Genomic DNA, 21,207 nt, shown 5'->3' with positions numbered 1-21,207 from the left:
TTGTTTGAGTTTAGCAGAAACATGCCTCCGCAGCTTGTCAAAATATTTGTACTGCTCATGTCGGGGCCGAGTGGCAATTCGAACATCCAGAGAGCGGATTTTCTTCTGGAAGCAATTTAGCCTAAGTTGACATATTCGGTTTTTTTAACTTTCTAGTATATCTTGCAATTATGAGCAACTTAAATCGGGATAAACACGTTTCTATTTTCTTTTCTAAAATTGAATATCTAGAATTTTTGGTATCCTATTTCTGAAAATTTATAATCCATAATCTAAGTGAAACTAGGAGAACAAAGTTGAATTAATGCTCTCAAAAACTTGATTTTTATTTGATTTGTGTGAAATTCTGTTTTTTTTTGTTTATTTGGAATAGTCTTGAATTGATTTGAAGTTTGGATGCTAATTAAAATGGTATGAATTGCGTGCAATATTCTCTTTGACTCTATCATTTTAGCTGTAGGTTACTGATGAAAATCCGAAAGTTACGTACTGCAGAAATAGATTTTGTGATAATGTTATATTTTAAAGAGGTGTTATACATGTGAAAATTTTTCATTACCGTACAGGTTAGGACCTCGGAATTCCTAGCGTTTTTTTTATGTTAGTTGGTCTTAAGTAACCCAGAAAATGATTCCAACTGTGGATTGCTAGTTAAACTCCCTTATTCTTATCGTTTGTTAGACGCTATTATTTAAATGTAATAGACAATAATTATGAGTCACAACATTCCTTTCAAACGATTTTCATGGTTTAAAAATATCAATTTTTAGACACTCGGAGTTATTTTCGTAATGTTTAGTATTTTTTTGTTTATGATTTTTTACAGTTTGCGTTCGAATGCATAAGATAATGCCTATATCGCTCATATACTGAATTAGATCAAAATTCTTGGTATCACTATAGTTCCCAAATCGTATTTCAAGAAGCTTTTGCTAGTGCTCCGTGGCGTTTTTAATTAAAAAGTATGTCTTTTGCCGTCAGCTTATCACATCGGCGGAATATTTTTTGATGAATATATTTGACGGAGCACCTGCCAATCTCGATTATTTTTACGAAAATTGTTTTAAATTTCGTAATTATTTTTCGTAAAAATGTTATATCTCGAGATTGGCTCATATTACCACGGGATGATAAGTGTTTCTTACGTAAAATTTTCCGAGAAATACGATGAAATCATCAAAGTTAAAACAAAATTAGCTGCATTTGCCGAAAAATGCAAATTTAGTTTTGAAAAACAGAAATAGTCTATCTGGCAACACTTCCGGTCAAAAACTATTACGTCTATAAATTATAAAATAAATAAATTTCGAAATTTACAACTTTTTTTAAAAAAAAAGTAATATCTCGAGATTAGCTCATATTACCTCGGGATGATAGTTGTTTCTTATGTGAAATTTTCCAAGGAACACGATGAAAAGTATTGATCAGGCTGTAATTGAAGAATCTGCCTATGATTCTCATAAGCGGGCTCCTGTTTCAATTCGTATTTACGCCTGAACTGTTCGTAGTAGGGTATTTTCGGTATGCTGAACTACTAGGGCCGTGATTGCTGGCGAGACATCGCATTCCATAGTTCAGCCGTCCGCTCCGAATCAGACGCAGTCGCTGCCCAATATGGAAAAACAGACGATTACAGAAACTCTTCTGAGTTAGCATACGACTAAGATTTCCGCCGAGGTTGGGACCCGATCTTCACTACGCTTACTCGGATCTCAGTTAGCACCCCGAGTAGGTTAAGATAGGGACGCTCTCGCTAGAACTGACAGGTTGCAGCAGAGCCATGACCTGCATTTTTCTAATCAATTGCAGGTGCTCCGCCAAATATTTTGGCTTGACACAGCGCTTCACCGAGCAAAAGATCTGGGTACCTCTGCTATCCATCATCGATGACGTCATAATAAAGAAATAAAAAATTAGCAGTTCAGGAAAGATTGTTCTCATGAACTTGTTAATTTTTCGAATCGGATTTTCTCAGCATAGCGCTGTTTACTTCACATAACTATAAATAAAAAAAAAAAACAGAAAAAAATCTAACACCTTGCAAACAAACCTCCCTGAACTGTCAAAAAATGAAGTTATCTTTTGTGTGCAATGGTTCATGGACCATGACGCAGCTGAGTTTGACAGATAGCGGAGCCTTTGTTTACCTTTCCGGCAGTTTTGTTTTCGATTTTGGTAGATTATTTCAATATTAACCGACATACCTTTCAAATGTTGTGTGTGTGGGAGTTAACGATTGTGAATTAAGCTGCGTTTTTACTACGCACACGATTGCGATACCAGGGCAAAATGTTAACTGCAAAATGTAAACAAAGGCATCACTATCAGGCAATAAACTTGAGGTAAAAGATTCGGTCACTGTATTTTGATCAGTCTGTCGAAGTGGATTTCGGGAACCAACTTGAACTGTCAAAACGGGATTCAATGTATTGCCAAACTTTGGTGTGGAGTATTGTGATCGTGCAGTAATAAGATCACAATATGCAAAATTTGAACATACAGGTCGGACTCGATAATCCGGAGTTTTGAAAAACATATCGCTCCGGATAATCGAATCCTCCGGATAATCGAGCCATTTTTAATTTTTTAATTTTCAATATCTTTTATTTAGAACAGTGAGTTTTCTATTATAGTATGTTGTACACAATACATGTACGGACGAAATAAATTGAAATTTGTCTTTAGACTGTTTGTCGGCGTTTGTTATACATATACACGTAATAATAAATTATGTAATATTGATTATTTCGAAGATGTAAAAACCAAATGAAATAAATCAGTATTACCTTTAGAAAGACAGTTTTTGCTTCGAGAGATTAAAGGAAATATTTTCCAGAAAATATAATAGAATTTGATTTGATTTAGGTGTTTACCTGTTATATTATCTTTAATATTAAGAAGAATTGAGGTGTTACATATACAGACCCTGTTCGATTTTGACAACACTCATGATTTTTTTTTCTATTTTCTAAGTGACCTTTAACGACCTAGACGCTCGATATGGCCACTAATGGGCTACTTTGCGGATTTCAAATCGTTATTGATTTTGCTTGATGAGTTTTGGTTCCAGGAGTATCCGGAACACTACCGAAACAGGCTTGTGGCTCTAAGCACTGCATTGATCATGGCCATTATATTACAGAAATATGTTCCGGCCATAAATTCGAAACCGGTTGACCAATAGTGGTTGTCCTCATCGGCAACTAAAAACCATAATACCTCGCTTATGCCATAATACCCGCGAGGTTGTTGAGTAAGAATTGGTTGAAGGAACGACGAGAAAACTGCTAAAAACGAACTACCTAAACAGAACGGGGCATTGTTATTACAATTTCGAACAACCCCGAAACTGCTAATGACCCGGAAGACAAAAGTACATTATGAAAATACAGAAGAAAAAAAATACTCCGGATAATCAAGTCTCCGGATAATCGAGTCCGACCTGTATTACTTTGAAAGCAATAACGCAAAATGACCCTTTAGGTAACCAATCTGTTACATAAAAAGCAATAGAGTTCTTCTTCAATCAAGTAACAACACATACTGTCATAAAGGGTGTCCACGATAAAATTGCCACACCATGAAATTGCTCTAACTTTTTAACCGTTGGGTAGAATTTAATGAAAATTTGGGTTGATTTAGTTCATAGTGCATTATTTACATCCTGCAAGTTTTAAAGTCCTGTGATCAAAACTCGCGGAAATGGAGTCGAAAGAACAGCTCGTGCGTGATAAAATCTTGCGCATTCATCACGAGAACAAGGATCTCTCGCATCGTTTCATCGCTAAAACGTTGGGAATCGCGAATTCCACGGTGTCGCGAGTGATTAAGCGATTCGAGGAACGATTGACCACCGATCGGAAGCCCAGAAGTGAAGGAAAAAGTATTCCGTACAACACCATAAATCACAACCGCGTAGTTGGGGCCTTCAACCGAAACCCGAACGCCTCCGTTCGGGATGTGGCTAAGAAGCTGCACCTAAGCCGAAGTCTTGTCCAGAAGGCCAAAATTAAGGCTGGGCTTCGAACGTTCTGGGTACAAGAGGCCCCTAATTGCGACGAGAAGCAGAACAAATCTGCCAAAACCCGTGCCAGGAAGTTGTACCTCAACATGCTGACGAAAGTTGAATGCTGCATCATGGACGACGAAACATATGTGAAGGCCGACTTCAAACAGATCCCCGGCAACCTGTTTTTCACGGCCAAGAATAAGTTCAGCGTTCCGGAGCATGTCCGCACTCAGAAGATGTCCAAATTTGCGAAGAAATTCCTGATTTGGCAAGCCATCTGCACTTGCGGGAAGCGGAGTGCACCTTAGTGACCCAGGACACGATGAACGAACAGGTGTGCATGAAAGAGTGCCTCCAGAAGCGGCTGCTTCCTCTCCTGAAGGCCCACAACGTCCCAATAATCTTCTGGCCGGATTTGCCCTTATGCCACTACTCCAAGGACGTGCTGAAGTGGTATGCGGACAATAAGGTCAATTTCGCGCCGAAAATGTTCAACCCTCCCAACGCTCCGGAGCTCCGCCCCATCGAAAAGTACTGGGCGATTATGAAGCAGCACCTTCTTAAACAACCTTAGGTAGTGAAGACAGTCGAGGAACTGAAGAAAGTATGGGTTTACATGCAAAAAACAGTTGATTCACAGGTTGTGCACAATCTTATGGCCGGGGTTAAGGCCAAGGTGCGGGCATTTGCGTATGGACTGTAAATAAAATACGAGTAAAATGGTAAAATGAAGTTTAATAGTTATTTTTCAATCCCTGAAAATTTGATGGCAATCGGATGAAAACTCGAATTTTGCGAATCAATTTTGTGTGTGGCAATTTCATCGTGGACACCCTTTATAATTTGTGCATTTTACGGGAGTACGACTTTCTCATAATGGTCTTTCAACCACATGCACAAATTTTCACTTGTTGAAAAATGCTCCCTTTCCATCTACAGCCAAGAAACAACACATAACATACTCTCGCATATGTTGCACAAGTGACTAATCTCTTCTATCTCCAATTCGTCCGGTGTGCGTGTATTAGTTTGTTCGTTATACGCATACGGAGCAGAGAAAAAATATGACAAGAGTTGCCGAGTATTCTCCCGGCATACAGTATGCAAACGTTGATGATTTTGAAGACTTCGTAACACAAACATTTGCTTCCTTGCAAGAGGATGCAACAAGATTGAAAAAACACACTCATCGCTTCACGAAACTCATTTGACCTGTTTAAAGATACAAACCTCGTGCCCACCTAGAACAACATTCGCAACTGCTGCAAATCCGGTCACGCGGTATTACTTATTTCCATTTCAAGTAAACACTGGGGAACGACACAGTGGTGTTTCTAGTTAGACATTTGAGGCTGATCAGTGAGTTTCTGTTTCAGTGTGAATAAAGGGGACAGAAATGAACCTAATCGTTGCATGACATGTTGAAATATATGAATTATTGAGAATTATTTTTTTTTATTTTTTTATGTTTTAACTTATCCTTGTTATTGTAGCGCAAAAAATGTTTGGTGACATTAATTTTATCATTTACTCATAATCGTTATTCTAGTAGATTTACTCAACCGTTGTTGGGAGCCCGAAACAAACATTCATTATAAAATAAACCACAACTATTAGGTGGACAACTAAGTTCTCGCTGTTATATTTTTTTAATAAAATTGCAACTTTATTAAAAAAAAGGATGTATAATCACTTGGTGGGTAACTACTAATACCGAAGAAAGCTGTTCCTGCGTTTGACATGGATCCTTATCGAGCAATTACTACAATTCAGCGTCTTCGGAATGTTTTTGACATTCCTTCACGCGGATGGTCATTTACATCGAAATTATCATATTTGAAGCCACGGATTCAATCACAGCACGTTGTTCAACACTTCGCATATCCTAAATTTCTTTCAACGCTCGATGCGCGTCAGCTGGCGATTTCCTTGAACGAAATGAGGAAAGTAATACTTCCAGCAAATCAGAGCGGTTTTTTAATCATATATCTTAGGTTGGTTCATCACGTTTCGGATATTTCAAAATCGACCAGCAGTAACTTCTGGTGTCGTATCTGTTGACAAATAGCGAAAGCTTAGTTGCGCACCTAATATACTGAGACTCGTTTTTCCTGCCAAGTGACGCCAACTGTGTTCTTTTGGCAGGTTTAATAAGAGAAGGACTTATTTCACCAAATCATGAAATTATTGTTTATGTCATGCAGTAAGCATTTTCAATGTGACGATGTGATACATAAAACAATTTTACATCGTCTAAACAAGAATTATTTGCTTTCTGAAGTTCAAAGATATCAAATAAAAGTTAAAGGGTATGTGCTTGAGTGCACAAACGTAGGCTTGCCGTGGGACTATGGTGGCTGTAAAGATTCAATTCTGCCATAACCATACTGTATAACACACACCAAACGTACAAATACTGTATACAATAATCCATAAACATTTCACAAAAAACCACATACACCTGTCATAAACCACAGCATACAAATACCAATATCCACATGAACTGCCCATAAATGCATAACAGTCCCATGTAATTTCTCAGCACTTTTTGCTTAAATCTCAAAAACTTCTTCACATACCCGGTGCTCTCAAAAAATCACAAGAAAAGCTTTTTGTTGCTAAATTGATTAGAAAAACATGAATTTTGGTCAGTCCCATGTTACAAATAAACGCAAAACAAGTTCAGTGCTGAAAATAACTAGCATAAAATTATGGTCACTATCATAGAAATATCAATTGAAGTTCTAATAAGAAAAATAATGAACTTGTTGCCAATACAAGTATTCTGTCATAAATATATTTTCCTCGAATAAATGTATTTATGCACACACATGTTATGCACACATACAAACATACACACACACACACTACTCACTACTCACACACACTACTCACTACTCACACACACACACTACTCACACGCACACGCTACTTACACACACACATACACACATACATACACACACACGTTACTTACACATACACATACACGTTACTTACACATATACGCACACGCCACTCACACATACATGTCCTTTTATAGCGTCACTCAGTGTGGGGAACTTGGGTGATTGGGGGAGGAACCAATCACGTGGAGGCATCTCTGCTTTTTTTTCTTCGTCGCTTACGTTGGGTGATGAATGCGATGCCAATTGGCTGGCATACCTAGCCAATGACTGAATGCGTGAAATCATTTCGTCTATGTTTTTGAAGTCTGCGTTAGGGAAATATAGAAATCATATGAAAAATGTATATGGATATTCGACCTCCAAACTTTTCCGCAATTTTCACGGAGTAATAAGAAAATGGAAACTAAAATTATCATGTTATACAAATCTTGTATATTTTAGCTTTCCAACGGTATATTAACTATTGAAATCGGAACAGTTGTTTGAGCGCTATTAGCATCTAAAATCTCCCATTCCACCAACCAAAAACGTTACATGTTCAATCCAGTTTTCACAGAATGTACCTTAGTATAGTGAAGAAAGACGTAGTCCCACATCAAAAACATTCTATATCTCTTGCACACTTGAAATTATTTACAGAGAACTCAACAGCTGATAAGTTCAGTGAAGTATTCCACAAATTTTTGCGGCAAAATTTTCAAGAACTTCAGCAAACGAAAAGTCCATACTTACTGGTTTACTGGTTTTCTGGTTTTGGTAGATCAAAGTTATTGCAGAATATTCGTTGAAATATTTTGCTGACATTCGCAATAAAATCGCTGAGTTTGATCAGCTGTTGGAAAGGTTGCCGCGATAAATTAAGGGGTTATATACCTTTTTTTAAGGGGTTATATAAAAACCGAAAAAAATTATTGCATTATCTTCAAATAGAACATCTTGAGAACATTTTCACAAATTTTCATAAAAATCTGAGCAATAGGAAGAAAGTTAGAGCGATTTGCAGCGCGCCTCGCCACGGCCGCATAAGCTAAACTTGAAACTTTACACGCGATTATCTCGGAATAGTGTTTTCCGAAAAATGACTTTGCCGTGATCCTGATTGCGGGAAAACTACTGAACCGATTTCCTTCATCTTTTTTTTTTAAATTTTCGTTATTAAATTCGCCGGTCCTTGAACGATCGCTTTTTGAAACATACAGTTACATTTTGCCGCAAAAAATTTTTTAATGCAATTTTTAGCACTCAAAAGCTGCATTTTTTGAGAAAAACGCTCCCGTTTGCACTGAAAACAAAATACTTATAAAAGCGATCGTTCAAGGACCCGGCACACTTCTAAACTAATGAAATAATATGAGTTTTTTAATTTCGGTTGATCCGCTGAGTCTCTATCAGGATCACCGCAAGCCTCTGCAAAAAAATAGTGTTTCGGGGAAACGGCCATTACTCCAGTAATAATTGGTATATCTCAAAATCAAACGTATTTTTTTGTTGTTGATAAACTGTACTTTCAGAAAAATACCACTTTGATACAATGAAAATGGTGCTATGCACTTAAAAATAAATTCAAACTTCCCTCATTTTTCTCGACCAAGAAGGTATATAACCCCTTTAGTGTGTGTTAAAATAAAATTATTTTAACATCAAAATGCGAATGATCCCTTAATGCTGGCTCAAAGATAACACGATATTTGTGAGTGCTATCACTAACGAATATCGTGTCATCTTTAATCTGTCGGTTAAAAGTAATGTTTACTTGTTCAGTGGCTCATTACAAGGCCACTAAAGGTACATAAGTATTTGTTTTGTGATACTGAGCAATCATTGAGTTACTGTTTTTGGGGTGCTATAAATCTTTGCGATTGTTCAGCTGATTTTTTGTTTTTCCAAATGTTTTCCATCATTGATTTTTTCCACTTCTAAAATTCCATTTTGAGATTCCACAAAACGGTTCTGGCCCTATGAATAACTGCATTGATCCATTTCTCGCCAACAGATCAGCCTTTTCATTCCCTTCAATGCCGCAATGCCCAGGTACCCAGAATAAGTTCACTTCACTATTTCTACCAACTTGTTGTAGCAATTGAATGCAATTCTTAAGTAATTTCGAAGAACAGGAAATGGATTTCGGTGCTTTAAGTTCAGCTTGACTATCCGAAAGAATGCATATATTTGTAGGTCTATAGTTGCGTCGCAAACAAATTGTAGCGCACTCAATTATTGCCTGTATTTCTGCTTGAAATATCGTTGGCCACACTCCCATCGGTGTTGATAGATTGACTTCAGGGCCTGACACCCCAGCCTCAACCCTGTCGTTCAACCTGGAGGAGCCATCCGTGTAGAAAACTATTGAGCCTGGTTGAATGCTAAGTCCTCCTGATTCCCATTCAGTGCGACTTAGCTCAGTCACTTGGAATAGTCGTTTAGAGTTATATTGCCTATCCATCCAGTCTTCCTGAGTTAACAGCGCATTGATTTGCAGTTTTGTTGAATTCTACAAAACCTCTAGATAAAATTGAATCCCTCTTACAATGATGGGAATTGTAATTGTCGATAATACACACAAGCACGAGTTATAATAATCAAGTCATTTACTCTCAATAGTGATACAGTGCCGGTTCAATTTAAGCACGGTAAGAAAAACACCTTCTGGTGAATATGGCGAGGCTCTGGATTCGAGGAAATGATGGAGGTTAAAATATTTTCATACAATTATATTCACTTAACTGCGGAAGCAATTACAATCTTTTTATGAAATAGAGCTTAAAACATATGTGATAGTGTTGATATGTCACCGTTTTTTAATAATAGTAAACAATTAATTCATCACAAAACATCCCCCCTATCAAAAACAGGAGGTTAGAATTTTTTATTGAATAGCATTGAAATCTAGCAAAAAAATAATGGTAATTGAATTCAATTCGATTCTGATATTCTTCGAAACAGAGAAACAGATGACTGATTTTTTCCCAGGAAAATTACGTTTTTGTGCTTATGCACAAAAATCACAGCCGCTTTGAATATGGCATTTTGTTGTTTATTTTTCAGATTAAATGTGTGATTATTGAACAACTTTGTATGACGAACTTGAAGTGCTCAAGGAGTACTACAACATTGTCGAAAAGAGTACTCACAGCTCCGGTGTTCGAGTATGAGCAATACTCTCTTTAACAATTTTGTAGTATTACTTGAGCACTTCAAGTTCGTCATACAAAGTTGTTCAGAATTGTGCTTATTATATGAGCTATCGACTTACGAATAAAATGAGCGCGAGTGATAATTTACATCCTTGGGTAGGTTAATAAATTAAAAGTCATCGTGCTGCAGAAAACGAAATTCTCAAAAGAAAGTGGAGAAAGTTCGAAGCTGCATGTCATATTCGCATTATTAACCTTCGTTAAAAATGCATAAATTCTCTATCGCTCCACTGGGTCCGTTTTCCCAGCAAAATGCAATAAATCCGTGAAACTTAAGGTATGCACTTATGGATTTGATTTATTGCAATCGCTTCACTCTCCGCCATGGCTAGTAGAAGTAATTCGGTTCGAATGAATTTGCATCGTTTTTAATGAGCCGGCCAACCAACGAACGCTTTCTGGAGCTCGGTGTGTCTGCTGGGATTTTCCCCAGTACGAACGACGATAGCTGAATGGTGTTCGCTTCCGGGCGGAACCGCGGCACGACTTATGCTTGCACCAATGCGTCGCGGTTCCGCCCGGAAGCCTCTGTCTTCGTTTCTGGGCCAATCGAACAGAAGAGAAAGAAAACCAATCGTCTAACTAGACAAAAAGCACACACTCTTGCTAGGAATACTTGCTGATGGAAAAAAGAATTTTGAAACCGACCGTCGTACGTACTGTCCGGGGCCAGCGGATGGCCCGAAATTGCCAACGGAGAACTGCCCGTACCTTCCGGGTCGAGCCGTTTCGCCCGGCGCCCGTGTTTGCTGTTGTTGTGCACGAACATGTTGTCGGAGATCGCTAGCAGCGGTCCGTCCACGGCGACCTGGGTCGCTATCACTACCTGCAATATATGGGGAAGGTGGGTGACGGAAGAAATGACGTGGGTGTGGGAGTGGAAGAATGAAAGCGGAAAAAGAAAAGAAATATAATTAATTGAATCGACGAGCGGGAAAGAGAGATGGCGTTGCAGCGTTGCACGACGCGGCAAAACGATGGAGAATGGTTTAAAGACCGCAAATGGTTTGCGGTCTCCGTTGCACCTCTTGGCTTGATCGGGAGAGTTTAACGATGGAGTGGGAGAAACAAGCTTTTAATTTATGGTCGACATGTAAACCAACCGATAGTGAAGAAGGAACCGGTATAGAAGACGGCTTGCACTGGAGCAAAGATGGTGGAATTTATAGCCATCGTTATTAACTGGACCCGGTTTGAAGTGCCGGCACGAGTACAAAGTAGGCGGCGACGTCTCTAATTCTTTTCCACACATCAGCTAAATTTAGCACGCTGCTGACAAAAACGGACGGGTTCGACTTTGCTCTATTTTGGGCTGATCTTTCCGTGTTCCGGAAAAATTTATTACCTTTTCCCCACGAAAAACAGTTAACTGTGCATTTTCCACAACTCTTGCTGCTTGTTTTAATTTATGTCGCTTGTCTTTTGGTCCCATCGTTTTACGCCCCGCCGCTCGGTCGGTACTTCAAGTGGCCGAAGGAGATAAAAGGAGTGTGAGGGTATAATTTTACAAATTACGGACCACTAAGTGGGAGTAATTTTCTTCTGTTTCGTTTTTGATTCGGTAGTTCGGTTCGAAAAGATGAGTGAGGGATACGGGGGTTACAAGATGGCGTTTAATACTCACTTGAAATCGTCGCATGTCTCGCGGATTGCCTGCATTTTTCAAACAGTTCTGGTTGCACTTGAGGAAAAATTTGAGGAAAAATCTGAAACGGGAAGCAAACGAAGAAAAAGAAATGTAAACAAACGAGTAGAAACGAGAGGTGGTTAAACTTTACGAGCTAACCGGAGCACCGGTAATCACATAAGAAACGACGCTCGCGCTCTCGGGGGTATTGTAAAAAATGTCATCGCATACATCGTACCATATAGTACTGGCAGCTCACTGAATCAAATTCCGTTTTGTTACTATTGCTGAAGTTTTGTCGAGTTTTACAGCACTCTGTCGGTCTGCTGCTGGAGTGAAGCGATCAAAGCAGGCGCTTCTCCGCTTAAACGAGCCGTATTGCACCCACTGGGGTTTTAGTTTGACAATTAAGGGGTAAACAAATGGATCGTTTGTCAGTACGCTAGTTTAGCGTGAAAGGTACGGAAAAGGTTTTTCTTTATCTGTCGACTTTTGGGTTGAATGATCACAACTGATATCAGCTATTGTACATCTTTTTAAAACCTCTCGGAAGTATTTCTTTTTTATCAAGCACAAAAAAGGACGCAAAATCGTAACAGATTTACTACCATTCAATCCGAAACCAGTCCAGCCTCACACTGACGAAACAAGTGCTAGCTGATTACAACCAGGCATAAACAGAAAGCCCACTTTCCGGTTGGCTCGACCCTCCGCCCGCCGATTGACGGTGCCAATGATTGATGGCACTCGTCTTCAACTGGGGAAGTAACCCCTGCTGCCGCGAGGACACCGATACTTCCTGAAGCCCTTCGGCTTGCCAAAAATGCACCAGTTTGCTCTCGCTGTTCGAACCTGTTATACATATCAACTCAATTACGGCTCCTTTGTAAATATTTTATTATTTTTATACTGTTTTTATTTATTAATAACTTCTGGTCGCTTTTCCTGCTTCTCTGCAAAACGGTAGCATCCCTTCGAAAGGAGAGGCCCTCTTTCGGCTACCCGCTGAGTGTCTATTTAATATGTGATTTGGCCGGAGGCAAACATCTGTTGGATTTTCGTCCTTCGTGCGCCTGCAGGCGTACAGGGTGAAGAAAAAAAAACGAGAAAAGTGAAACTGAATCCTAACCACATATGCACTGAAGTTTTGCTATTATTGATTACGCAATATATATTCTGGTCTTCCGCGTTGCTGCTGCTGCCGCTACTAGAATAGAGAATAAACAAATTCTTTTATCCTGCACGGCCGGAGCCGGTGGCAAATGGCTTGCGACCGAAGTGTTTGCTCGATGATACTTGAGAATAGCTAAAGAGGGCTGAGAGTGGGCGCCACCCGTAGAGGGCCAACTGATTAAGGGTAGGTATTTGTTGTGAATAGGGAAAATAATTAGTTTAGCACTTGTTTAGTTTGGAACCGTGGAAGGATGAGTGAGTTTTGCAGTCCGTCGTCATTCATGCGCCAGGTATCGAGTTTCGGGAACAGATGAGCATGTGCATAATGTGTGCAGTTTCCGGGCTCATCTGTTCTGAGGTTTCCTGAGGCTGGATTTAGTTTGACAGAAGTTTTTTTTCTGTTGGTCCCTATTGCTGTGAATCGCGGATGCATAATGCAGAGGATTACATCAGATTAGCTTATCTGCGTTATGGTTTGCGGTTTTCGGGATTTTCTAGAACATGTGTTGATATATTACACACGAACAAGTTTTGCTCCTTTGTAGTTTTTTTTTAACAAAAGAATAAGAGTATTTATCCGAAATCGAATAACAGTAGGCACCAGAATTAGATGGAATTAGAAGATTTAATTTTTATTAGAAATACTAAAAACAATTACATTTCTGCACAAATCTTTTATTCTAGTATTTCTAATTGGGTTGTTAAGCTATTCACGGATTTTTGATTCTTATATAACAGCTAAAAGAGTTTAGGTTTCTGAGCAAAACGTAATTTTTTTTAAATTTTATGTCATTGTCCTTCGATTTTTAAATGAAGTATAAAAAGCGCTCTAAATCGCTACAATGACAGTTGATATATGGGCGAACTGTCATTGTAGCGATTTCGAGCAGTTTTAATTCGTGATTTAAAAATTGAAGGACAACGATAGAGATTTTTTGAAAATCACGTTTCGCTTAGAAAATGCAGTTCTTTCAGATGATATAAAAAAACTGATATAGCTAAACAACTCAATTGCGATTCGTATTCGTATCAGCAGAGAAACTTACAACACTTCCATGTATTTCGATTTGACAGCTCAAGCAGTGTTAGTTGTTTATTTTATTGTTTGAGGCTATTATAAAATGTTAATTGTTTGTAACTACATTGGATACGAATGTATTCTATTTCTTTTTGTTTTCACAATTGCATGAGATTTCCAGATATAGATAAACTGAAAGTTTGATAAGAAGCTTGAATAGAAAAATTGGGATATCGATTAGATTAGATATTTAAATGTCGTTCCCCTTTGGATATAGGCTCTATGTACATTGGTAACATTTAATATCATTAAATTAACTTCCAAAATTGATGATGATGTAAGGAACATATTTATCAACTTAAATGATTGATCTTCTTCTACTACTTGTCAGTCGCTGCACGCTAGACAATCTGTTCAAAATTTAACCTAATATGTGCTAGGCAAACCAGGGAAGGGCGGGTGAATCCCGCTCGAGTTGGTATTCAACACAACCCACTCGAGTTAAATAAATTTCAACTGGTTATTCGAGAGCGGTAGACGCGAAAGTCCTAGGCAAAACCCACCTTTCGTGGTAACTTGTACTAAAAGTGCGTACTAAAAAAGGCACCATTATATATGCCTACCAAACGCACACTCCGAACGGAAGTGTTTACAACTTCGCACTCCATTAAGCTGTCTCAAGCTACCGCGACGCGAAACCGAAGCAGCCGGAAAAGTATAACCTCAAAAACCGAAAGATAAACATCTTTCGATGACGCCACTTTCGCACTTCGTCTTCCCTGTTGTCTGCCGAGCGTTCTACGGAACCGGTGCTGCATCGGAAGCACATCGACAGCAGCAGCAGAAGGCAGTTGTAATAAGACGCCCTAATTTGTAAAGACATTAACAGTGTTTACGAGGTAGTAACTTCATTGGAAAATGGAAAGGACATAGTCTTCCAGACGTGTGAGAAGTGAACGTGTTTTACGCACTGCCGAAGGACCATGTGTTGAACATTGGCTCTGGAGTGACTTATGACCACAGTGGAAGAAGGAGTCGTTATACAACAGTTGAAAAATTCCGGGAAAATTCAATATTTGGACATGTTTGGGCATCATCTTTCAAAGCGTAAACAAATTACTCCAAGAGGGTATTGTTTCCGCAACGAAACTGGTAAACCAACAACGGCTAATTTCGTTCGTCAAAAAGTAAGTGCGGTTTCTACTTGAGAGGCACTCCTGGACCAGCGAATTATTCAAATCTACCCCATTGTTTCCCGCACGAGTTGATATATTGCAAGAACCCGCTTCAGCATCAGCGAGGGGAAGAACACGAAAAAAATACCAATTTCACAAGGCAAAAGGGAGAGCAGAGTCCCTGCTACCAATCCAACCTGGACGAGTCGTGATATATTTGATACTCCGAACTGTTTTTTTTCCATACATGCAACATACATTAAACACTGGCAGTTAGAGTACATGACCTGTGTTCTCGAAGACCCTTCTTTTTATGGACTTTGGGTGTAAAAAAGCGAGAGCTTCCCGTTGTTTCATGCCCATCAGCAAAACAAACGCATACAATGCGTATAGAGTGAGGCCCTCTTCAATTATGATCATTCCGTCCTCCAACAAAAAGTTGCCACCGTCGCCGTTGTTGTAGCGTTGCGCAGAATGACACGAAATAAATATGTTAATTTTCTGTTTCCGTTTTCTTACTCCGTGGGCTCCGAACCTGACGTTTAACGTTTGTACAGTCGTACGCGTACCCAAAAATGAGAGTGACTCCGTCCGCGCCAGGGATTCCTGGCCTGTTATTTATCGGAGCGATTAGTTTCACGTGGTGAGGAGCGATTTAATTTATTGACTCTTAAAATGTCACCTTGTTTATATTTGGGACTGCATCACAATTAAAAACGGTGAGGTGTTACTAAAGTTGGTGTTCGAAACAACTGCCGAAGTGGAAAAAGGCTCATTTAACGACTATGCAAATTTGGAGAGTAGATTCATAATTTGAATGATTCGGCACTCTAATGTGGGAAAATCAACACTTCCGGTTTCGATGCATGTGAGGTTGGAAAAAATATTGATTTATGATCACAATTTATGGCAGTAGGATTGTTGATAACATTTAAATCCTATATAAGATTTGCATATGCAACACAACTGTCAAAACACATCTGTAAACTTTATTTAAAGAACATACAATCACCAGACTGGTGCCGTTTAAAACAAAACATATTACTAGAACACGGAATGTTCAACAATGATTTTGTTTAACCCTAGTTCATGCCGATATTCTCTTTCAAATCAGTGATAAACATATTTTTATCGACTTTCACAAAATGTTATTAGGGTTTTTGTCTTAATTAATCACCCAGCAGTAGAAATATTTATTAGTGAAGTTAATGCTAAATTTTGCAAAACAAACCATTTGAGGTCAACGCTTTAATTACTGCGATAACATTCATCTTATGATGCTCCAATATTCATTATGCTATTAGTAGGGGAGAGGGGGGCAGTTTCGGACACTTTTTCTACCATGATTTTTAATATTTTTTTGTTATCTTTTAAAAAAATCTGAATTCATCCTGGCTGTTGCTTGGACATCAGAGTATAGTATATAAGCGTGTATATAAGCGTATTATTGTATATAAGCGTGTTAGTAGTGTGCAATGATTCGATTTCGATTGATTTATTTGAATTTTTCAAAATTGCTTTTTTTGTCCGAATGTGCCCCGTGTATGGGGTAGTTTCGGACAGTCCTGGGGCATTTTCGGACAGTGTTGAAAAACTTTTCTAGATTGTTGAAAATTTTGTGTTTTCAAACTATTTCTTCCATATAAGCAGAGGCTGGGATCAGATGCTTTACAAATCTCGAAACTAATCCTTTTATTTCAAATATAATTCATAAAATAAAACCTGAGCAAACTGGCTATGAGGGGAAAAGGATACAAAAAATATGCCATTTTCTCGTGATTGTCAAGCAACAGCAAAATTGGTTCACTTACGCTGCTTTCTAGAATTTTATTCAAGTGTTTCAGAACATTGAGAAACAATTTTCCAATCGCCTGGGCATACGGTACGTCAATTCATATATCATATGGGAACTTTCGATCAAATATTTCTCTAGAAACGTTTCTTCCACGTTCGTAAATACTTGTTGATCTGAGTTTTTGGACGAGAAGCTTTCTGATTTTTCCGTTTTTTCGTTTCTTTGATTTTTCAGACGACAGACCAAGGTACTTCTTATAATTCCACAGGTATCAGAAGTAAGATCATTGCTTCCCTGATGTTATTTTCGTTGCATATTAGTTACGAACTAAGGTGGTGTACTTAATTTTTTTAAATCGTTCACAAAAAAGTTAAAGAAATACAACTTTAAGCTCAAACAGATTTTTTTACGCGTTTTCCGGAATTTACGCGGTTTTTTTACGCGGATTTCGGAATTTACGCGTTTTTTTTACGCGGCACGTATCCCCCGCGTAAAAAGCGACTTTAGTGTAAATATAAATTAGCTTAGATGGGAGTTGACATAGTTTGACAAGTAGAGACAAAATTGTAAAATCCATTTTGCAAAAGGCCAGAATCGATTTCTCGAATTTCGTTAAGCGATAAACTTTAAAGTCCCCATGAGAAATTTCAGCTAAATCGGATTTCGGGAACACGTGCCTCATAACAGTTTCAACTTTTTGACCGATGAATAATTGCTTAGATAGTATTTCGTGAAATCGTCGATATCGAAAATGTCTTTTAATGTCAAATGTCTTATAAATGCATGAAACGTCGAGATCTGGTGTTATACGTAATAAATCTCAGCTGTCGAGTTTTCTTTAATATCAGGCTGGCATAATGCAGGTGAAAAGTGAGCCAAGCGTTAAGTAGAATGCCAAGACAAAGTCGCAAACACGGCCAGTCTTCTCAGCTCATGTCCATCAATTCCGCATTCGAAAATAATCGGGTTAAAAAATACGGTGGAATGTCATGATTTCACATTTTAAGTATTTCTGTAATACCTTTTTCTTATTCCACCAAATATTCATTTAATTAATGTCTCTGACAACTTTTTCCACAACAACTGGTCCCCGTGGTTCTGTGGTTAGCGATGTCGGTCGGCTAGCTCTCCCACACGGTTGTGATATCGGGTTCGATTCCCGATCGAGTCGAGGATCTTTTCAGTAATTTGGTAATTTTCTCGACTCAGCACTGGGACACGGTGTATCGTTGTACTTATCCTTCACATGCAAAATGTGCCAAAAACAATATCGATAACGAATTCTCTCAACTAATCTAGTTGATCGAGACCGCTATTAGCCCCACGGCTAAGCGTGCGATATTGTTGACAACTTTTTCCTTTTGCACTGAGTCATCTCTTCATGATTACCCAGTATTTCTCAATAGAGCTCAACTGGGAGCAATTGGGTGGGTTGAGGTCTTTCGAAACAAATAGAACCCTTTTATCCTGCATTGAATGACTTTGCTATAATGACAGCTCGCCAAATCTAGCCAAAACATCACGGGATAGTCGAAGGATCAAATGAACGACAAAATTCATTTTTGAAGACACTCTTTCTGGTACAGATCCGACGACGTCATTGTCTTATTTGTAACGAAAACGTTCGTTTTTCTGCCACAGCTGCAAATGCACTGCCATATAAAAAAAATTTAAAGTTGTATACTACATCCCCCGCCTCGCTGTCAACAAAAATTTTTGACGTGGGATTTGCCCGCAATCAGCATAGGCATAGGTTTCATCGTTTATCAGAAGACACCCGTCGCACTCGGTCAGCGTGACGAATAATTCTATTCGAATTTTTTTCCAAAGTATGCGTTTGTGTAAGATAAGCTCTTGAATGCAATAATAAAAAACCTGAAATACACGCAATTGTTGTTACCAACTTTCAGCCAACCTTTAATCGTACCATTGCATCGTTGAATAATAGCGCGAAAAGTAAAGATCCCATATTACTACCTTGCAGAACTCCAGATTTATTTGTGAACTATGACGAAACACAAGAACGAAGCATCACACGTAGTATCCTTCCATATAAATACAACCTCAACCATACAACAAACGGACGCGATGCTCCTTGTCTTTTCATCGAAATCGAAATCAAAATTCAATCGAAAGCTGCCTTCGAATCGATGTAAATGAGTGAAATGCACATCGAAGTAAATTCAAGTAAGTTAGTGTACAAACTGAGCGGTTCGGCATGAACCCAAGCTGCCCGGTGGAAATGTAGTTCTTAGTTAAATGAAGCACGACGTCACTAACTATAATCTCGAACAATTAAGATCCAGCAGCAAGATTAGTAATGCTCCGATAATTCCTGACATTTTGCAGTTTTGCTAGTACATACGTAGGAATTCAAACTCAACATTTGTGATACGTCAAAAAAATATACAACCTTGCAATTTAAAAAAAAGTTAATTTTATTCAAGGAAATTTTATTCAAGCGATACTAATCTGTGAATGAAAAGTACTTTTACAGATAATCTAATTATGAGGAGTCCCGCCAGATCGACTTGCCAGATCAAAAATTAAGTGTCTAGTGGAAAAATTTGAATCTAAGGGCACAGTACTGTTCTCGTATTCGTTGATGGATCGTGTATTATGAAATGGCAAATCTTACTCAAGAAAAAAGTCAAGAGAGCGGGAAAAAATATGGCGTCGTTTGCTGTCCCTATCGGTCTACTTTAGTAGCGCTCTCAACCTTTTATAAGAACTTCCGGATTTGAAGTTGTTTCCAGAGATCGAAAATCGACACCAGACGCTATTTTTAAAACCAAGGTGGTGATTTTTGGATTCTGCTGGTAAACAGTTTAAAATGGCCAAATACCACTCAATATGGGTGTTTCCGTATTCGGGATAATGCACAGAGGCCATACATCGAGCCCAGACGTCATTTTAAAATCAAAATGGTAAATTCTATTTCTAAGGTACAGCGTAGATGCTTATTCAGGGATTTTACTGCTGCTGCTGGATGGATCTGACCTAGTGAAGTTACACAGAAAACGATTGTAGGATGGCTGATTTGGGATTATTTACTACCTTCAATGTACAAAATTCAATAGCTTCTGCTTTGTATAGATGAGGACAGATATTTCTTTGCCTCCGTGCTCTTCTTCACCGAGCCTCGTTAGTAACCTTGCCAAGTGTTGGCAGTAATAATAGGATTCATGTCTATGAGATTTTTTTCCCAATTAAGCGCTAGGAAAAGGGGTCGAAGTGGAAAGTTGGAAGAGCCTGAAAATAAACCCATGCATAAATGTCTCTCTGACACCGAACGGTTTGATTCTACGAAGATTCGAACTCATGATCATTCATTTGTCAAAGCGGATTCGGTAACTTTAGGGCTACGAGCATCCTTTTCTGTTTTTTGTTTAGAAAATATTTTTGTCAGTGAAATTAAAGCTTAAATTAAATTATCACAATGTTGTAAAAATCTGTTGAAACTAAATTTGAAAAAGTATAATTCTCACAGCTTTTAGCAGAAAATAAGGTACACGTAGTTTTTCAACATCCATAATGACATAAGAATGTAGAATAGTTCCACAGAGTTTATTAGTTTTTATATCTGTCGCAACCAGGGTTGCAAATTTTCACTGTCAGTGATAGATTCTCAGTTGACACTGAGAGCTACGAATATCAGTATCAACACGAACGAGCTGAAAGTAATAATTGCTTTCAGCCCCAATCAGTAGACAGTGGTAATGCTGACTGGCAGCATTTCTGTGATTTCGCACACGCTATGTTGCTCTAGCGATGTTTATGTGGTGTAGGATGGAGGTGCCTATCTGCTTCATTGAATTCAAGCAGGCTCAGATCAAATAATTTCGATATTAATCAGGATATATCATTTATATCACTGACATGATTATTGACTGATAATTGACACGGGTGACTCTCAATATCAGTTTGAAGAGAGTGAGAGTGAAACTGCTGTTGTATCATTTTTCTGTGTCGAAATTTCGCAACACTGGTCGCAACACAAAAATTTATAGGGCTAGCAATGTACTTTTAGCTTCCAATTTCGTCATTTTTGTGTACTCAAAGACCTCTACATCGCGAACTACAGTATTGCGATATAATCTGGCAATTTTTAGGATGTAGGGTTATGTTGAAGACTAGCAACAAGGCCAACTATGTGCATTCTGCTTCTTTGTTAGATTTCAGTGGTAAAGGCTGTTTTTCCTTTCAAAATAATACTGGTTTAATTAGTGGATGTGCAAATTTCTAGTTCTCCTGCTATTTGAAGCAGGTCTTTTAATCTTCACCTTCATGAGTGCATTTTCAAGCGA

The 21,207-nt window shown here is 38.5% G+C and overlaps 1 protein-coding gene across 10 annotated transcripts in view; it reads right to left on the bottom strand.

Moving 5' to 3' along the window:
• LOC129723111 (transcription factor collier) overlaps positions 1–21,207 on the bottom strand; it is a 148,134-nt gene that overhangs the window by 11,511 nt on the left and 115,416 nt on the right. For 3 of the 10 annotated variants that reach the window (XM_055677081.1, XM_055677082.1, XM_055677085.1), the window contains exons 7-8: positions 11,737–11,818; positions 10,761–10,941 (exon numbers count right to left, since the gene is read on the bottom strand). In XM_055677081.1, the coding sequence (XP_055533056.1) occupies positions 10,761–10,941; positions 11,737–11,818 (263 nt within the window). The remainder of the gene's footprint in view (positions 1–10,760; positions 10,942–11,736; positions 11,819–21,207) is intronic. The other 7 variants (XM_055677083.1, XM_055677086.1, XM_055677091.1 and 4 more) reach the window with 3 other exon arrangements.

The sequence above is a fragment of the Wyeomyia smithii genome, chromosome 2 (genome assembly GCF_029784165.1).
Source record: "Wyeomyia smithii strain HCP4-BCI-WySm-NY-G18 chromosome 2, ASM2978416v1, whole genome shotgun sequence".
NCBI classification, from domain to species: Eukaryota; Metazoa; Arthropoda; class Insecta; order Diptera; family Culicidae; genus Wyeomyia; species Wyeomyia smithii.
Note: the sequence above shows the minus strand (reverse complement) of the source record. Positions and strands in the feature narration are given on the sequence as shown.